The sequence below is a fragment of the Podarcis gaigeae genome (genome assembly GCF_964106915.1).
Source record: "Podarcis gaigeae genome assembly, chromosome: 1".
Taxonomy (NCBI): Eukaryota; Metazoa; Chordata; class Lepidosauria; order Squamata; family Lacertidae; genus Podarcis; species Podarcis gaigeae.
Window position 1 is genome coordinate 50226899 of NC_139678.1, and position 20613 is coordinate 50247511.

The 20613-nt window shown below is 46.2% G+C and overlaps 1 protein-coding gene and 1 long non-coding RNA gene across 3 annotated transcripts in view; one reads left to right on the plus strand and one right to left on the minus strand.

Moving 5' to 3' along the window:
• LOC310851400 overlaps positions 1 to 20613 on the plus strand; it is a 79427-nt gene that overhangs the window by 18327 nt on the left and 40487 nt on the right. The window lies entirely within an intron of this gene.
• CSTPP1 (centriolar satellite-associated tubulin polyglutamylase complex regulator 1) overlaps positions 142 to 20613 on the minus strand; it is a 111462-nt gene continuing 90990 nt past the window's right edge. For both annotated transcript variants that reach the window (XM_083752358.1, XM_083752359.1), the window contains 6 exons: positions 17493 to 17577; positions 8655 to 8740; positions 5253 to 5448; positions 4085 to 4194; positions 1719 to 1782; positions 142 to 1067 (listed from right to left, as the gene is read on the minus strand). In XM_083752358.1, coding sequence (XP_083608484.1) covers positions 887 to 1067; positions 1719 to 1782; positions 4085 to 4194; positions 5253 to 5448; positions 8655 to 8740; positions 17493 to 17577 — 722 coding nt within the window. In that variant the 3' untranslated portion in view covers positions 142 to 886. The remainder of the gene's footprint in view (positions 1068 to 1718; positions 1783 to 4084; positions 4195 to 5252; positions 5449 to 8654; positions 8741 to 17492; positions 17578 to 20613) is intronic.

The following is a 20613-nucleotide window of genomic DNA, read 5'->3' on the forward strand; positions in this document are numbered from 1 at the left end:
GTCTGATTAATACACTGTTTTTTTAAAAAAAAACTTTGTACCTTCCCTAGGAAGACACTTACCAATGGTTTAGTGGAGTTTTGAGCGGTATTGTCACCTTTCGCATTCCTTCAAGGTTGTAATGAATCTCAGACACATTACTTGCCTTTTACAACATGCTTTATTTACTATATATTATACTTTGTTTGCAGGAAAGTTTAAAGCTTTGCAAATTAATAAATAATGCCCTACTCCTTTCTCCTACGATAGAGCCCAGTAAGCATTTGAAAATGCTTATCGGCAATGGCCATCCTACAAAGTATAGAAGCTTAGCCCCAAATTTCAAATCTGGTGACTTAACTGGGGTCATGTCTTACTAACTTGTTTGAATTTTGAAGTGAAAGCTTGGAAGGTATTGGAATAGCTAACCGACTAGCAGATAGGGCATATACAGGAGGAGAAAGTAAAATAAATCTCGCGAGGACAAGAAGAGTGCTTTGAGTTACAGGCTTCATCTTGTATATTTCCTATCCTTGGATGAGGATGAAAATGTTTCACAGTGCATACTTTTGGGATTAGAATTGATTCTACAAAGGTAGAACGTTTCTACTAATTTGACTTGTTTGCCACCAGAGGGCAGTCGAACCCTGCAGCTGATGTCAGCTTTCATGGCCTAGCCATCCAATTTCTCTGCCAGTATGAGGAGAAAACAACAGTTTTTGTTAGAATGGGGTGTGCCTTGCTGAGAGGGAGCTCTGAGCTATAATACTGATAAAGAGTAAAAAGGAGTAGGTCACACGTTGAGCTTGTGGAGGAGGGTGCTTAAACAGCTATGTTTCATCAACACCTACATGGCTTCAGTTACAAGGGCTGGAAATAAGCTTGTACGCCCATGCATATCTATCCATCAGTTCTCAGAGGAATCTGTCTCTTCGGTGGAGCCGTCGCTTTCCGCATCCATTTTCCGGCGGTGGAGGAGAGGCCTCCAAGGGGAGCTGAGGCGGAGAGAGGGGCGGGAAGGCACATTGGTCGCATCCCCGCTGGCAGGGTTGGAATTGGAAAGGGAGAGCCCGGAAACCTGAGCTACCCTACAAGAAGAAAAATGGGGCTGAGAGATTTGTCATTGCAGAATCTTGTGCACTAGTATACGGGGGAAGGGATGTGGCTTACAGGTTGCCGTCAGGGCTCCTCTGCTGCATGCATTGTTCTTGCAATGGAAGATTTAATGTTTGCAACAAGCCAAGAGCTTCCTCTGCTGGCATATAGCTTCCACTTCCTAAACTGCTCTTGTTTAAGTGACAGGACTCTTGCCTTGCACAGCTAAGGCTCCCTCCTTAGTTAGAAGCCTCTGGGTCTCCTTTAAGGTGGCTAGCCAAACTGCTGTGTGAGACACCTTTTGCACTCTTGCACAGGTGCTGTTTGTTGGGATTAGACTTGGGCTGGAAAGTCTTCCAGTCCTCCTTGTCAATTAGCGGTAACTGCTTAAAAAGGCAATTTGCCGTCTCATCAACTGCACCACTGAGCTGAGACGGATCCAAAGAGGAGTCCTGCTGCATAACTTGTGCCTGTAGCTCAGGGGCAAAATGCATGTTTTATAAGCGGAAGGTGTCGGGTTCAGTCCCTGTCATCTGCAGACAGGGGTGGAAATGTCCTTGAAGAAAGAGGCACTGCAGAGTAGACTACTGAGCTAGAGGGACATGTTGCCTGACTCTGCTTTCTCCACTGGAAAAGGGACTTACAGTTTCTCCAGTTCCTGATCCATATGTGGGTCAAGCAGCAGGTCTGCCTTATCTGGGAGAGCACCTGCAGGAGGAAAAAAGCAACAAGGTGAAGATCAGCCTGATACTTCAGCAAAAGCTTCTGTCATCCATACGCCATAGGAACTTGACAATGTCCATTTTGTGTGTGCTTTTCAGCTGAACACTTAAGTTCATAATGCAAATAGAGCCTTCTGCAGAGTGGATGATACATCCCTTTGAGAACATGCAGTTAAGTCAAGGCGATGCTGGTCAATCTCTTTCCCAAAACAATGGGATTTGCGGGTACTCAGTTATGTTAACTGTTTGATTACCTTTTACATGCTCTGTTGCTTGTTTTCTTGCTTAGAAGGAGCTACATGATCTCAGCCGCTTGTAACAAGGGTGCCTATGCAGCTGTCGTCTTCTGAGGGACGCCTCATAGAAAATCTAACACATAAACTAAAACACTTAAGCTGAAAGCAAGCACCCTTGCTGCTGTCTTTCCATTGTGTCTTCACAGAAACTGTGCAATTGTGTGGAATGAAATCCTGCCTGCTTTCTTGCTGCAAAGCAGTATTGATAGGAGACAACTTGGGGTGGAGAAAAAATGCCTTAACCCTTTCTGCTTCCCACAATGTACTGGATGCATGTTTGCAAGGGGGTAAATAAAGATGTAGTGGCTTGAGGTTGGAGCTAAGCTGGGAGAGCCACTAAACTAGAGGGACCAATGGTCTGACCAGAGGAAGGCAACTTCCTGTGTTCTCTGACGCTCCAAGAAATGGGGTTCTTCAGCATCCCTGGCTCCGTGTCACAGAAGCCTGCAGCAGCCAAGAAAATGCTCCTGCCTGCCGCCAGCCTTCCACAGCCTCAATTAGCTGAACCCAGCCAAATGCTGGTCATCTTCCTGCATGTGTAAGAAAGTCTCCTGGGACGCTTGAGTCTCTTGGGAGAGTTGGTAGGCAGCACTTAAGAGGACCGGTGAATCAATATTGACGTGAGGCTGGGCGTTGCCACCTGCCTGAGAAACTCATCCGCTGTGCTCTAATCCCTGTCTCTCGTCATGGCAGGGCTGCTGCCTCTCCAAGGCCCCTGCCTGAAAGCGCCTCCCAGCCCTCGCCTGGAACTGCCCTCGCTGCAGGGCTCCAGGGAGCCTGTGATCCCCTGCAGACCAAAGCCTATTCAAATCAGCCTGCGTGCAGGGAAGATGAAAAGGCACCAGGAGAAGAATCCGGCTTCCCTTGCCAAGACGAGAGCACCTGTTCGACTTGCGGCTGCTGCCCCTCCCTGTGAGAGGCCTCGGCAGGAAGCTGGCAAGAGGCCAGAGGCCAGGCCTTCCTTAATGGAAGGGAAAACCCAGGCACTTTGTGCATGGCACAGCGATGGCAGTGGGCAGGGCTTGCTCAGCCCATATGTTGGCTTTGCCCCTTTACTGGAAAGTGGCTTTTGCAGACCTGGCTGGGCACAGTCCAGGCATCCTCTTCCTCCTGTGAATGGATGTCTCTCTAAGCCTGTTTGCAGAGGGGATTGCAGGCTTGTATGCTCTGTCCCCTTTGATATATAATCTCCTTGCTGCTGGGTAAACAGCCCTGCACCAGGAGAGCATTAGCAGCTCAGATGGCTGGCTGAGGCACAGGGAGGGAGAGAGCAGCGCTGGCTGTGCTGTGACTTAGACCCTTGGCAGGCGGCTCACACGGGCCAGAAAACGAGAGAGGGCAGAGGGACTGAGAAGCAGCTTCGTACAGGGACTTGCAATGGGTTCAAGATACTCAGAAGTCACTAGTACTAGTCACTAGGTACCACTGTATAGGACAGAATCCAACAATAGCTAGAAATTTAGCACAAAGGAATACATGAGATTAAATGTGAAATCTGATGGGCTCACTTTAGCCGATCATAATTCATTTGATCCAGTGCAGGCCACAAATGATTGGGCCAAGAATTAAACATTTTGCAGAAGCAAATCAACAAATGTATACTCAGCAGACGGTTGCAGCCAGTCACAGCTGCCTGACAAGGGAACCGGTATGAAACCCATGTTTCCAAACACGCATCTGCCACAGTCACACTTTACAACTAAAAGATAATGCATGATGTGGTCTTTGGGCAACTGGAAGGAATTAAAGCAGTTTAAATGAAGGGTTTTTCTTTCTTTTTTTGTACTGTCCCGCTTGCCTTTCTTGACTGATTCATTCCAAGTTTCTTTACTCCAAAGGGACCTTTCTAAAATGCTCCTATATGGTTCTTCTGGCATATTTGGTCACGGCAAATAAATTTTTCTCATTGGTCACTTTAAAACCTGCTGTCAACTTCCCTAGACCACATCATTGCGGGGGAGAGGGAAGAAACAGGGTGGGACTTTTCTTTACCGAGGGCTCTGTTGATCCCATGATGCTTTGCAAGAGCCATCAGAAATCCATAGAAGGTCAGTCTCTGCACACTGCTCAGAACTTCCTTCACAATAGCAGATGGGGGACAGCTAGGCAAACGAGAGGAAGACAGGAAGAAATTGTGCTGCATCAGTTTCAGCAATTTCAGCTTATGGATGGAGGGATGGATCAGGTGTCACTTTACAACATGAAGCTGTCTTTTAAAAGGACGCAGGAGGAAATAATCTCCCCATAACTCCCTCTGACACTGGCCATGCGTGAATTGGGCTGCACCCCCTTGCCTCAAGGGATTTTGGTGGGAGCTGCCACCTGGCATGTCACCAGTAAGGGAAGACTCCTTCCACCATAGGCTTGACAGGATCCAGTCACTTAGTCCCATTCCCTTGCCTCAGGGGAGGACTGCTGCCCGCTATGGCATCAAGGAAGGAGGACAAGGACAGGAAATGCTGCCTGGACAAGCCTGGCTCTGTGGACCCTGTACAATTCCTGCTTCTGTACTAGATTTGAGAATCTTCTGTGAGCTGCTTTGAGAGTGTCTTGGGGCTATAAAGCAGGATATGAACAAATAATCAATCTCCACAGGCAACCATGATTGCCTTTTAATGTGAGGAGGTGAAAAGTGCTTTGCTGAAGGGCATTTCCCAACAACTTTGACCAGCAGGTACTGCAATCCATTTCTGTCAGCGCTGGCAAAGCTCTTATACTGAAGGAAGGATATTGTCAGCACTGTTTCTGTTGAGAAATGGGCCCTATTTCACGCTCAGCCTGAAACGCCCTAGATGGGCCTGAGAATACTGGGGTACTCTTAAGTCAAAAGACCACTTCCATCTGGCAGAACTCAGAGTTAAGAGGGGTCTCAAAACGTGCTCACTTGTTACAGGGAAAACTGCCTTTTTGCAGTTGTGTGCTCCTTGAGAAGCTGGTATCATAATTTCTGTCACCCATCTAACTATCAGTGGTACTTAGCCATGCTAGTTTCAGAGAGCAGAGAGGCAGCATTGGGCTAAGGATACAGGGCAACTGGCCCCATCTCAGTTCCTAGATGTGATGAGTGTCTTTGCCTAGACTTCAGGGAGCCCCTCCCCTCCCTGCAAGGTAGGCAAAGATGAACCATGGTTTATTCATGTTAGCCGGTCACAAGCCTTACCTGTATTTGGACCTGTCACACAGAGACTCAAGGCACTGGTAAAATGCAGATGCCTCCACCCCATCGAGCTGGCTGCACTCACTTAGAGTCTGGCGCGAACGATGCTGCCCAGAGGATGATGTAGGCACAATGACAGTGTTTGGGTTCTTGCCCGTCAAGAGCTCTTGATAGATGGCAGCCACGCTTTCAATGAACTCTGTAAAAACAGAAAGGCAACTTAGAAATCATGGTTATTGGCACACATGGGAATTCTCAAGGCTTGGGGACATGTGTAGCAAATCGATCCCATTCTTCCTCCTGCAGTTACAGTGGTGCCCCGCAAGACGAACGCCTCGCAAGACGGAAAACCCGCTAGACGAAAGGGTTTTCCATTTTGGAGGCGCTTCGCTAAACGAATTTCCCTATGGGCTTGCTTCGCAAGACGAAAATGTCTTGCGAGTTCCTGCGGGTTTCCCCCCTTTCCCCCCCTTTTTCTAAGCAGCTAAGCCGCTTATCAGCTGATCCGCTAAGCTGATAAGCTGCTAAAAGCCGCTAAACCGCTAATAGCGCTAATCCGCTAAGCTGTCAATGGGCTTGCTTCGCAAGACGAAAAAACCGCTATATGAAGAGCCTCACGGAACGGATTTATTTCGTCTTGCGAGGCACCACTGTACTTACGCATGATCCTGCAAAGAAGCCTTAGAGCATGCAATACTGTGATTTTACTTGTGTTACTATGTGATGAGGACCCAAAAGGCCTTAGTGCAGGGGACGCCAACATGGTTCCCTTCACATGGTTTTGGACTAATACTATGGTATGTATTTTTGTGTTTTTATATTGTAAACTGCCTTGTGATCCTCGGATGAAGGGTGGTCTAGAATTGTAAAAAACAACAACAAACAAAACAAAAAACCAAGCAGCCCCATCATCCCTGGCCATTGGCCATGCTGGCTGGGCCTGGTGGGTGCTGTAGCCCACAACATCTGGGAGGAAATCACACTGGCAACCTCTGTGCCTTCGTGACACAGCCTAGCACTTAGCCTTTTCAGGATGGGACAAGAAAGCCACAAGAGGATTTCACAGGGCCACCTCTGAAAATCTTGTGGATGAATTGCTGGTCCTGCTCTTTGAGAGTGCTTTTTAAGAAAAATTCCTTCCAACTTTAATTCTACGAAGGAGAGTGAAAGTCAAGGCCACCCAATCAGACCAGCTTCTTAAACACGCAAACTTCCATGGTCACAGAGATAAACACCACCCAAGTTAGGAAGAAGCTGTTTGGGATTGTTGGAGGAGGCAAGGGAGTTGGGTCAAGCAGTCTCCAGCCTGCAGCCCAGTGTACTTCAGCACAAATCCAAAGTAAACACAAGACAGGGTCCAAAGGGAAAATTAGGGGGGAAAGCTGGCCGAAAGCATTTCCCCCCAGGCTCCAAACCTTCCCCGCTGTTTACTCCCAGAATCTAAATTTAAACAAGTTTGTTTATGGACCTGGTCAGCCATTTACAGATGTAGATTCCACACTGAGTGGTTTGCATGCATGTGGGCTGGTGGGGTAGACTGGAAAGCTGACGTGCGCAGATGAGCATGGAAGTGGTGACCTGTGGTCTGTGTCTGCCGACCTCTACGCACACAACTAGAGCCTGGAAGGCTATGATGCGTCACGAAGATGGGTGGCTTTCTAAGGTTATCCTGAAGGTCCAGAGTTTAGAGCAGCTTTCAGAACATGCTGCATTCTTGAAATGGACCCCATTCACGCAGGAGAGAGTGACTGAGAGAGGGGTTCATTATCTGCTGTAAATTTGGATTCCATCCCTGCCCAGAGATAAACAACAGAGAGGCATGTCGTAAGGATGAAGGAATTTAGCACACGATTCCATCTCCCAGAGGCAATAAAATGTAAACAGGCATTTCCACACGGTTACCATGAATATACACTGTTCCCAAATTTCAGGGTTTCTACCCCTGACAGGTGCTAGAGTTTTCACTCAGACCCATTCTCTCGCTGGTTACCATCAGAAAGGAAACTGCTTTCCAGAAATAAAATACTTGGGGTTGCTTCAAGCATTTTGAATTTGCTACATGTAAAGGGTTTTTGTGAAGATGTGAGAAAACCATGTACATGATGCCTATTTGTGGTCGTGCTGGTTGTATATTGATATTTTTCTTCTCCAGGTGTTTTGGGTTACAATGCAATCTGAGGCAGCATGGCCAGTGTTCAGGTATGGTGGGTGCACATATCAATGGAGGTTTGTTCACAACAGGGTTTTGATGGGGTTACACAGAATCAGGTGTGTGGTTTGGGGGTGCTGCTGGGCATAGTGTTATTTATGGAAGTGACCTCAGTGGCTGGGAGTGACTTCTATCAGTTTGGGTTCATTCACCAATTGCAGCCTTGTCTGGAGAAAGTGGAGCTGGCCCCAGCTGCACATGCATTGGTTACATCCAGACTAAACTACTACAGTGATTTGCATATAGGACTGCCTTTGGAGACAGTCCAGAAACTTCAGCTGCTACAAACTTCAGCTGCCAGAATGCTTGTGGGAGTAGACAGTTTGATCACATCACACTGATTTTGCATCAGTTGCTCTTGCCACCAATTTGTTTCTGGGCTCAGTGTGAAGAACTGGTGGTAACCTTTAAAAACCTAAACAGTTTAGGACCAGATTATTTGAAGCGCTGCCTACACCCATATGAACCCACCCAGGCTAAGGACCTCCTACTAAGGTTGGCAAATACCAAAAACAGGGCCTTTTCAGTGTCAGCTCCACACTTGTAGAAGAACTCTGCTTGTCCCCTTTTCTTGTCATCCTTAAGACTTCTTTATTTCACTGAGTTTTTCAAGCTGGACCCCCTGTATATGCTTTTATCTCATGCGTTTTTATTGTTATTTGTCCATTGTTTTTCAAAAGCCACCTTGTGAGGGCTTGCCTTTAAAGGAGAGAGTAGAAATATATAAACCAATAATAATAAATATACGGTGAAATGGATGCAAAGTTCACACATGAGGAGGAGCCACATGTACTTTTCAGGCTTTAACTTCAGTGTTTTCTGGAAATGAGTTGCGTCCAAAGTGTCTCTCTGACGCAGGCATGTGTAGAGTGAATGATCTTCACATGCAGTTCTCTATCAGGAGGATCTGTGTTGTAGGACAAGGCTTCCTGGCCTGTGTTGCCCACACTCCTGCCACACTCCTGTCTATTGTAGCTGTGCAGGAGGACAGTGGCACCATGAGGGCAGGGCCACACTCAGCAGAGTGAAGTGCAGGGCTGCTGTCTTATCATGTTTTGAAGTAAGTGAAGCAATACATATTACCATGTGAAAAAGGGGGGGGGGGTGGGCAATGGTGTGAAGCTGCTAAGTCCAGAGTCTACAATCCTAAATGGGTCACTGTAGTAAGAGAGACAAGGTTAGTAAGATGGGCTCACCTGAGTAGTAAAACTGGATCTGGAGGGCAAACAGGAAGTCTGAAAAAGACATCAAGCAATCCACAGCATCATCCATGAGAACAATCCTGGAATGGAGAAGGAGAGACAGATAGCTCAACAACAGCCAGTTGCTATGCCAGGTAACTTACAGCTGAGGTCAAGTTCACAGGAAGTGAGCAAGGACTCCTCAGAGTCACAAAACGAACTCACAAAGAGGGTCACAGCCCTTTATAGACTAGTACAGATGCACAAGCTTCCATGGACTGGAATCCTAGGAATTACCTTTGCCTATTTCCCAAAGCAGGTGATGGGAGGCAGAACCAAAAGTGGGGCGAAACACCTTTCCTCTCTCTCCCGGTGTGCTACTGTTCTCTCGCCTCTCTTCCATCTCACCCAGCAGGCTGCCAAGGAATGAATGAACACAGAGGCTGCCAGAGGTCTAAACTGATCACATGTCAAAGGCTTCCCTGTCTTCCATCACTCCATCCCTTTTGGCTCTCTCCTAGCCACACACACACACACACACACACACACACACACACACACACACAATTTCCTGCCTCCTGCTCTCTGAACTCCCACCAATTACACAAATTTAGCTTGAAGGCTACAGGTTCACCACCTGTGGCTTCAGCTGTTTTGTTATAAACTGGTTAAATCTTTAAGGTGCCCTGAGACTGCTTCTGCTAAAACAGACAAGCGTGGCTATTGGGTCGATCTGATTTCATGGTGTGTGGAAGCAAGATTAGAACCCTGTGGAAATAGAAATGAAACATTGAGAGCTGAGCTGCCTCCAAGAGACTGGGTGCTTTCAAGGAAGGAGGTTCTTAACTTATTTCACTTGTTCCTAAAAAGGTGGTGATGGAGGACCTTCCTGACACCTAAACTTTGGAAACCCACAAGTATCAGTCCTGCTTTGGCCAGTACGAAATAAAAATATCATACATGTAGGATACAGAATCACTATTTTCTGACAGCACATTCTGGAATCCTAAAAGAATGAAGGACACATTGCCTTCTGCTATCTTGGTTTAGCAATAATGGCCAAGTACTCTACACATAAAGGATAAAATGAAGACAAGATTGCAGCAACAAATTCCTCCTGCTCTGACCTTGGACAAACACAGCTAATGCTAGCAGGAAAGAAAAGGGCTTTACTGTGCCGATTTATGCTGCAGTTCCAAAGAGCGTTGATATTTATTAAACTAGCAGAACAAGATGAAAGCGAAACCTGGGATGCTCCTATGAAGGATTCAGGAAATAATCCTTTTGTTCCCTTCATGTCTCAAGTCTGGGCTGCTCACTACAATGAGTAGGGAGAAGGGAGCACTTTGTGGGGAGTGCATTAACTGTTTGGGACCCACATCTGTTTAGTGGATTCTGCAGGGAACATGGAACTATCATTTGTGTTTTATGCTTCCTACTTGGTGACAAACACTGGCATGGCTCTTAGTTTGCATCTGTTTGCCAGTTTTTGTCCATATAAAGACCCCATGCACAAAATACACGAATGGGAGGTGAACTTTAGAATGGATAGACAAGAATCATAGAACTGTAGGGTTGGAAGGGGCTACTAGGGCTATCTAGTCCAACCCCCTACAATGCAGGAATGCTTTGCCCAATGTGGGACTCAAACCCACAACTCTGAGATTAAGAATCTCATGCTGTACCAGCTGAGCCATCCCAGCCTAGAGAGATCCTGTTAGGGCAGCTGGGCCCACATCACAGCCTACGAACACACCTACATACAGATATACAATTCGCTCTTCATAAAACACGCAGGGTCAAATAGGGTGAGAACTCATTTTGCTTCCATAAACAGTAAGCTCTGTCATGGCTTTGGCAAACATCCTCCAGCATTTGTCCGTTCATATGGTTCTAACACAGAGTGAACCGTATCCTTCAAAGCAGGAATGCCTTTTACTGGGGAGGGTTTGGGACTAGGACCCCCTTATAATCCAGAGAGAAGTCATCAGTCCTGGGTTGCTCCAACTGGTGGAAGAGGCTTGCGGAAGCTGAGCAGGAGGAGGAGACGGAAGAGCAGCCGGACGCATCTGCGGGAAAGGCTTCCCTCTCCGCCACTCGGACCAGCTCAGTTCAGTGAGGCAAATTCAAGCACACAGAGCAGCTTGAATTAATTATTGCCAAGAAGAAAGGCTACGGCTAAGAGGGTCCCCAGGAGAAAAGCCACTATTTAAAACAAAACCCTTTGAAGATGTCGAAGTGCTTCTGTTTTATTTATTATGTCCCAGAAACCGCCTCCTCCTCCTCCTGCTGCTGTCTAGAGCGGCAGCAGTCCAGTTCTTAATTCCCACTAATAAGCACGTTATGGAGATTGTCGGTGGCCACATCAAGGAGATGGCTTTGAAGCTGGAAGGCAGAGCATCTTCCATCTCCCAGGCAATGCAGCGCAGCCTCTGGCATCCAAAACCACTCTTCAAGCCCTTGGAAGTGCTACAGGCTGCATCGGTGCCTCAAAGCCTTGCACCCCTCAGGTAGCCCCAACAAAGGCAGCAGGCGTCAGAGGAGAGGCTGAAAAGAAGTTACCAGGAAATCTCTGCTCCTCGAAGAAAGAGGGTGAAGAAAAAGCCAGGGGCACTGAAGTCATGCTGAGCTTCAGTGGTGAATTCAAGGTCTGACCCTTAATGGAGTCGACACTCCTTCTCTCCCCCCCCACCCCGCCCCAATTCTAGAAGTGCTGGAAGGCTGTGATAGTTGTCTGAAGCTCTGCAAAGGTATTTGAGGAAGCTAAATTAAGGGAAGACCATAAAGCTATGCCAGAAGGTGTCTTGAGGAAGCACCTAGCTGGAAGCAGGTGTCCTCTGGTGTTGGGTTACTGGCTCCAGTTGGCCCGGGTGTCTGTTCTCCAGAGAAGACCAGTCATGGGTAGAGCCGGCCCAGTTGTTTAAGAAAAGGGTGAGCGACAGAGTTATTTCCCCAAGTGAACTGCTGCTGCACAGCTGAAGCAACCTGTAAAGCACTGCCAGGGACATGTTTATGCTTCTCCTAAAGAGCTGAATGGGAGGAAAATCTGAGGAAGGGGAGGAGCCACAAGAAGGGGACATGGTCCTAATTTATGGCGACATCCTGGAGCTGGAAATGGACCGGCACGAACTCTCTAGAAAACAGATGTTTGTGGACAGGGGGAGGAGAAACGTCTCATCCTTCCCTTTCTATTTTTCATATTGCACTCCAAGCACAAGGTTACAGAGCCCAGGATTTACATGTCAGTGTGATGCTTTGCACTCGATTTAATGCCTTTAGTTCATGACAAAAACGAAAGAAACACAGAGGTGACAGAAGGACTACTAGCTGAAAGTAAGGCATGTTGTAGATCTGATGTGGTAGGCTGACTCTGCTTTTCTGTAAGTTAAGTCCCCTCTTCCTCCATCCATCCACCCATTTTATCAATTCCTACCTTCAGCATATTGTGAAAGTAGAGTCCGCTAATGGGGACATTTTTCTCCTAAGGTTGCTAGCTGCTGGGGGGTGGGGTGGGAGGAACATCTCTTCCAAACATGGAGAAGGAGGGAAGAAATAAGCCTCCCTCCACATCCCGTGCTTTGGCTTCCTAGTAAGAATCACACACCCCTGTAATTAATTAGGGAAAAATAAGATCCATCACTGTATACTACCCATTAAATGAACATCTAGCTTGGCCCTAAGTCAGCGGGTGTCACAGACAGAAATTGGCCATGATATGAAACCCCAGCAAGCCTACTTTTCAGCAGCAACAAGTTGAAACTGTCAAGCGTATGTTATGGGGTGGGGAATGTTTGTTAATCAGCACAATGTCATCAAGGCGCTTGTTGAAACAGCTGAAATCTGATCATTCCTTTGAACAGATGCAGGGAGGGGTCTTGATAAAGCTCCTCATCTGCTATTGGCTGGCTGGATGCAGGGAGAGGGAGGCACCCCCTCCAGGGGAAGAAGGCTTAGAGCCAGGGGATTGGTGGTGGGATGACATTGAGTGGTCAGAGGGAGCAGAGGGGGCAGACTGGGAGGAGGAGGTGTTGGAAGCTGAAGAGGTAACAGGGTTTAGTGAGCAGGAAGCGGCTGTGACAGACAGGAATCCAGAATCAGGGGCAGGGGGAGGTCAAGAGGCAAAGTGGAGGCAGGCTGCTGAAGAAGCCAGCAAAGCTCTCCCTCCATCTGTGACCACCTCCCCTTCCCCCTGGTCTCCCAGAACAAGAAGAGGAATGAAGGCGGAGGAGCTGTAGGCTGCTGGAGAAGGAACCTTCAATCCTCGCAACTGCTTCGTTGGGGCTAGGCCTACTGGGAAGGGTTGCTGTGACCACTAGGACTGAGCTGTGTTGATTTCTTTGAATAAAGAACTAACTTACCTGACACTGGGTGTTTTGTTGCTGACCCGCCCCTGACATCAGAACTGAGGAAACTGCCGGCACTAAGTAGACTTCTCTCACACCTCTGCCACCACACCCTTTGGGAAGGGCAGACTTCAGGTAGTTTCAAGGTTACAAGCAGCTGATGTGTGGGACACAGCCCATCACTCCTTCTGTGGTGCTGGAGACAGAATGGCCTCTGCTCTTCGAGCCAAGCTGGATCAGCTCATGTCTGTGTCCCAGCTCCCCATTCTTCCTGATCACCCCTGTTATGGGACTGGGAGCCCATGCAGAGAGCACTTAATATGAGCAAAGCCTAATATTAACCAGCAGGCACAAATCGTTGCTTAAAAAAGGGAGTTAGGCACAGTATATGGTGTGCTTGCAATTCTGCTGCAAGTCCTAATAGTTTGCTTCTAGCCAGATAACCGTCCTCTTTCCCACCCCACAAATCAAAGCAGGTCTATGTCACATATCACTGACAAAGATGAAAGCCTCCAAACCGCCTGTGGCCGATGCCTTGCAGGGAACTCACTGGCGCTTGTGGGAACTAGCCCAGTTCTCTCTGGTTTCGTCACAAGAGATGGAGGCTAAGAGAGTCTGTGTACTGGTCCAGTAAATGCTTCCGCTGCGCAACCAGCAACAGTTCTCTTTGCAGAGCATTAATTAAATCCAGTGCAGAGATTCTTGTTGCAGTACAAGGTTCAGAGTCTCAGTAGCAAAGGAATAACGACACAGGGAAGCCTGTCTTTCCAAAGACAGGTTTATTGCAGACAGATAACAGAAACACCTCCGGAGCTTTCAGACATTTTTGCTTCACGCCCCCCAGGCAGAGAAAACAAACACTCTTTATATACTGAGCAACTTAACAACTTAACGAGCTTGACTACTTAAAGTCACATGACATTGCTAACTTGCCAGCGTCTTAGGTTTCACACCCTAACAAGGCCCAGTGCACGTGAAGCAGCAGACCTGCATCTGCCCCTTTCATGTGGGGTGGGGTGTGATTCATAAGGCCAAAGGGGAACATAGGTGAGGGTTCTTGGAACTCCCCCACTCGCCATCACCCCCTCCTGGAGAAATACACACACAGCCTCTCTCCCATAAGTTTTTCTAGCAGCCAGGCTTACTCCCTGTATCAGAAGGTGACTAGAAGAAAAGTCTTTGGAGAGAGGGACTGGGGGGGAGGGATGGGAGCAGTGGACAGGCAGCTCACAGCCCACCACTCACCTACCATTTGCCCCTTTAGATGCCACCCCACAAATGGAGCCTGTGTTTAAAGATGCTGGATCACACCTCGTTCTCTTCTGCACTGCGGCTGCCTTTCCTCTCTGCCCCAACATCGTATGTGACCTCTTTCTTTCATACTGTTTGTTATCAGCACATAGCAACAGGCCTCCAAAGAGCTGGCTGCCCTGTGAAATCATCTCAACCATGCAGCTTCAAGGATTCCAAAAGGCCTGTTGGATTATGAACGATGCCTGCCTATGAAATCATAGCCCCCAAAGCTTATCGATAGGTGCTGTCACTGAGTGGACTGATGGTAAGCCTTAAGTTATATCCTACTTGAAAGCAGGAACAAGAATCCTGGTTGGCAGGGGAGGTGACAAGCATGAGCCTGCTTGCCGATACTGAATCGAAAGAGCCAGCTGCATGGGAAAAAACGATCTGTCCAGCTGGTGACACTAATGTCCCATAGTCAGCCAGGGGCTTCTGATGTACGAGTAGGGGGAAACTAAAAGAAAAATGCAGACAAGAGTATCAGAAGGTATAGAAGAGGAAGGAGAGGCAAAACCAGCTTCAGGTTTAAGGCAGTATATCAAGTGACTTCCCTTGATTAGCTGCATGGGTGAGAGCAAATTGTTAGCGCAAGGAAGCTCTCAAACCCAGAAGAGCAAAGGCAGTGAGATCATTCCCACCTGAGCCGGGGTGCCTCAGACACAGATCTCATTTTTCTCTCACACCTGCCGTCCCAAAGCCCCCAGCTTGTCTGTCTCCAAGGCACAAGCACACAACAGAGGAGTTGTGCGAAGCCTGCCCCCCTTCAGTGGGGCCTCAGGTTTACAATGGCTTTGCAGATTAAATTCCTTGACACAATCTTCAGCACCATGCCTCCTCTCAGATTTATGTATTCAGACTTATAGCCTGCATTGTGAAGACTGTGGACCAATGAAGTTATTCCTGGCAAAAATTCTCATTTATCCTTGCAATCAGCTTCTGAGGTAGGCCGCAATTAGTTTCTTTTTTTCTTTTCTTTTTTTAAATGCTTTATTAATTTTGCAAAAAACAATCAACAAAAACAAGCCAAGATCAATACAAATTACAAAAAGAAAAGAAAAGAAAAGAAAATTCATACATCAAAGATTCCATTATGACTTCCAATCACCCCATCGTGTTTCCTGGGTTACATTATCAACTACACACTTTCCATTGTCTCTCATAAATTGTCTCAAATTGTCTTGGTTTTCTAAAATTTCCTACTGTCATGCAGGGGTCAATCAAAACCTGCCAGAGAGTTTAGAAAATGCTCTTTTAGGTATACTCTGTAAATGTCCCATTCTCTAATAAACCTTTGTTCTGTATCATCTCTCATTCTTCCTGTCGTTTTTGCTAATTCTGCGTATTCTAGCATTTTTGCCTGCCAATCCAACTTAGTGGGAACAGATTCTCCTTTCCATCCTTTAGCTATTAAAATTCTTGTTGCATACATGAAAATTCTCCTCAGATTTTTCAGAATATCGTTAATAACCAGCAGAGAGGCTTCGGGGGTTTTTGCAAAGGAAATTTTAAAAATCTTTTAAAGCTCATTGTATATTGTTTCCCAGAATCATTTTATTTTTTTACAGTTCCACCAAATGTGGATCATCATGCCCTCCGCCTCTCCAACAAATACTTGACATGATTTTATGTATTTTAGCCAGTTTTGAAAGTGTTAGATACCAACGGTGAAGCATTTTCATGAAATTCTCTTTCAGGTTATAGCACGCAGTGAACTTCAAGTCTTCAAGTCACTTTGCAAACTGAACTGAAACACAGCTGACTCGCTCACTTGGTTAAAGTCAGCCGGTGAGTTCATTGGATTAATACCCAGGTTTCACAGGCCAGCTCTTAATACTCTACTAACTGGCTCTTGATTAAACCAGCAGTGACAATAAAGGTGACATGTGCCTTATTTTTCCCCCTTCTGCATGTTGAGTAAGATACTAGAGCATTGCAGAAAGCGTCTCATGATTCATAGAGCCTGCTGCAGTAGGCAAACTTTGTTTTGTCAATTCCCTTAAGACCATACCTAATTCTGCTGAGAACCAAAAGGCAGATCGATCCTCTTGCTATTGACATTGTCTTTATGTCTATTAGACTCTTAAAAAGCGGCTTTCAACTGGGTTCTGGAAAAGCCCTGGTGGTCCCTTGGAGGGTTCTTCATGAGAAGATTAGTAATGGCCAAGAAGCCTCCCTGAAGTTCCTCATAGAATCATAGAATTGCCAAGCTGGAAGGGACCCAAGGGTCATCTATTCCAACCCCCTACAATGCAGGAATCTTTTGCCTAACATGGGGCTCGAACCCACGAACCTGAGATTAAGAGTCTATGCTACCTTGACAGTCTTCAGGAGACAAGGCAACACAGAAACATATTCCTGAAGATAAAACAGTTGAAAACCACTGATCTAGTATGACACCCTCCCACACTCAGTTTGCATGCTTTTCATGTTCAAAAGTTTATTTTATTTATTTAAACAAAATTAATATACTGCTTGCTTGACAGAATATCTCTCAAGTGGTTTGACTCTATCAGCACACCAACTGTGACTTGTTTTCAAGCGACTTTACAGATAAATCTGCACATATCCAATTCAACATAGACTCTGCCCCAACTGTGGTATCTAAGCCAGAGATATGTCAGGCTACCCGTTGCCAAAATTGCTTAGATTACTCGATCATTGGATGTCAACAGGATGCCTGGGGAATCTCACATATCAGTCTGGAGTCCATAAGGGTTTGGAACTGAGACCAGAGGAGCTGTTCCTTGGAAGATTTCAGACTGAAAGTGGATCAAGAATAAAACCCATTCCCCTTCTCCCAGAATTTGAACATGAGGTTCAGCTCTGAAACAGATCCCTTTATATTAAACCAAAACATGCAGTACAAACCCCCAAAGTAAACATATTGCTTATCGCAAATACTGCAATTTTAAGAGACAGTTCAGTATTCATTCTTTGTTTTAAGTCAGGGTACTAAAAGCATTCAAGTTTAAATGGGTACCGACAGCAGTACAGTCAAATGTACAGGCTTTCCTGTATTGAACACAAAAGCAGTGATCCCCACGTCTGTGTTTATCATAGGCAACCTGCATCATTCAAATTGCATATGCACCATGCACAACTGGCAGTGCCAACACTATTTCAGTACAGGCACTTTTTCTACCCAAGTATAAAGCAGGAGCTGATTCTCGCTGTAGGAAATAACCACAGATCTAATTGCTGAAGGAGTGCTCACCTTGCTGCTTTCTGTGTAAGCTCCATGGGGAAGTCAGGGCAAAGCAGCTGCAGGAGGCAGTGGTACTCCTTGGCTGTCAAGAGGTCTGCAACAGAAAGAGAAGGATATTACTACTATTTGTGTTCATTCAGTTTATGAGTCATTTCCCACAACCATCACAGAACAACTTGCAAAAATTAAAATAACAATGCAGAATGAAGTGTTAAAAGGCAATGTCATACAGACAAGAAGGTGGGCGAAGCATAAGAGAGACTCAACCACTAAGGAGTCAGAAGGAAGCGATTTCCATGCCAACCTGTATTTGTCACAATCAGCACCATTTCTGTTTCGCTGCAGTTCAGTTTCCAACAAATATTTCATTATTTACCTCACTGCCTGCTAATTAACTTAAGTTATATAACTTACCATAACATATGTGACTATTTATGTGACTTGCACAACTTGCATTCGTTTCGATGTAAAGGAAATATCATAACAATCTTTAATAAGTCATCAATCACATATCATTTGCATGGGGGGGGGGTGACGATGATGTGAAGGAAAACAATGGTGTTAATTCACTTGGCTGATTTCCATTCCTGACCACAGACAAACACACCAACTGCAGCAATTTCTGCTTTCTTTTCCATTTTTGCTGGAATATGCCAACATTCCTTTATTTTTACATTTTTCTTTATGACATTATTCCAACTAATCAAAGCAGATGACAGTTTCAAATCATTGAATCTTTTGTGAGATGAATTCACCCCTTTGCCCACACAGCTGAAGTATATTCTTTTACCATTTATTTATTTATTTATTTATTTATTTATTTATTTATTTAATAAGATTTCCAAATCCTCGACTACCAAAAAAAAAATAGTGGGGCTAGTGATGGCATAAAGTGCACAAAGGACTTAGATCACGTTTAGAGTTTGTAGGGAATTCCAGCATTTGGGGAGTGGAACATCTGCTTCCTTAACAGTCTAGACTCTTTCTTTCTTTATCCATAGGCTCCAAATGTTCCTTATTTACTAACACCTCTCCTCCTGCCACCACATTGCTTTCTGCCAAAAAGAAGAATCCAAATTCTGCAAAAAAATATGCATGTATGCAGTTTTCTGAGTTCAGTAAGCATATGTCACATTGTTTGACTTAGTATATTTTAAAAACAAGTTAGTTTTCTTATTACGGGAGCCAGATTTTCTTGCCAACAGAGTATGAACATGGAAAGTGACAATAGGACTTATCTTCAGTGGTATAGGTAGGCATTCCAATAGAAAAGTTGTAACAGAAAGGGCTTCCAGGGACGCGGGTGGCACTGTGGGTTAAAGCCTCAGTGCCTAGGGCTTGCCGATCGAAAGGTCGGTGGTTCGAATCCCCGCGGCGGGGTGCGCTCCCGTTGCTCGGTCCCAGCGCCTGCCAACCTAGCAGTTCGAAAGCACCCCCGGGTGCAAGTAGATAAATAGGGACCGCTTACTGGTGGGAAGGTAAACGGCGTTTCCGTGTGCTGCGCTGGCTCACCAGATGCAGCTTTGTCACACTGGCCACGTGACCCGGAAGTGTCTCCGGACAGCGCTGGCCCCTGGCCTCTTAAGTGAGATGGACGCACAACCCCAGAGTCTGTCAAGACTGGCCCGTATGGGCAGGGGTACCTTTACCTTTAACAGAAAGGGCTGTAGTTGAATGGCAGATTATCAGAATTCATCTCCAGATGCAGCTGGGAGAGAGAGACCCATGTGAAAATCCAGAAAGCTGCTTCCAGTCAATAAAAACAATATAAAGCTACATTGATAGATGGTCCAACTCAGTAAAACATGTATCACTTAATTCACAAAACTTCCCCCAAAGAACCCAGGGAAGTACAGTTCACCCTCCACACAGCTACAATTCCCAGTACCCTTACTGAATGAGAGTTTCTGGGATTCTTTGGGGGTCATGCTTTAAATGTGCTTTACATGCATGATGTACAGAAAGTCCTGAGGGCCAAATTCTATGTTTCATACAGATATATGTAAAATTAAACCAATGACCAACTTAAAGAGGAAAAGTAATTTCTGGAGAGGCAATCTGGACCAGAAACGATGATGACTAAGCCTGGCCAGCCATTTCCCTGCTTCAGATCTGCCAAGTAGCTTCTCTCCTTTAGACAGTGAGAATAGCTCAGCTGGTACAGCAAGGGACTCTTAATCTCAGGGTTGCGGGTTTGAGCCCCACATTGGGCAAAAAGATTCCTGCATTGCAGGGGGCTGGACTAGATGACCCTTGTGGTCCCTTCCAACTCTACGATTCTTTGAACCCTGTGAGGGTGGGGAGCTGCCCATGATGTGGGGTTGGGAAATGGTGGTCATGGATGGGGTGCACACACAGACGCTGCAAACTTCTCCGGACCTGACTGCACACTCTTGAAACATCTTTTCTTATTTAAAAAGGGCTGTGATGGCAACATTACATGCATCTGTGTGTAATGTCTATTTTGGCCCAGTGAAGAGCCAAAAGCCCAGTGAATTAAAAGTTGCTTAAATTTGTTAAAAATCACTGGCAGGGTAACATTCGCTACCACATGCTAGGAAACCCATCCAAGCAACATCTGGCAGCATTAGGAAAGGCAAACAAGATCTAGGGGCATGTATGAAGAAGTATGGAGCACAAACCCACAGGCATTATTACTTTGGCATCCAGCGAGGCAGCTGGATGGCCTCTTTTGTAATTGTGTGTGCGAATCTGGTCACTATATTAAAGGAAGGCAGAGAGACCAGATCCAAAATACACAAGACAGCCAACCCAATGATTCATCTCTTTGGGAGCTGCTTTGTGAGAGGCTGGCAGAGAATGGCCTCTGTGGCTCAGAAGTGGGGCAGGGGGAGAGACGAAAGAGGTGAAGCTCAGGGAGGTTTATGGGATCTAAGGAGAATGGAAACATACTGATGTCAAAAAGCTGCTCATGATTGCATGTTCCCTGTCCAAAAGCCTGTGGACTGAAGTTAAGGAGAGGACTGGCTGAACAACAGTAATTTTGCTGTATTTCTATATGCAGAAGAATGCAAAGTATGGAAGAAAAGCCAGTAGTAGAACGAGGGCCAGGCTGGAAGCAGGCAGGCAGGATCCAAAGTGAACTCAGCGGGAGGACAGGGCTGGAAGG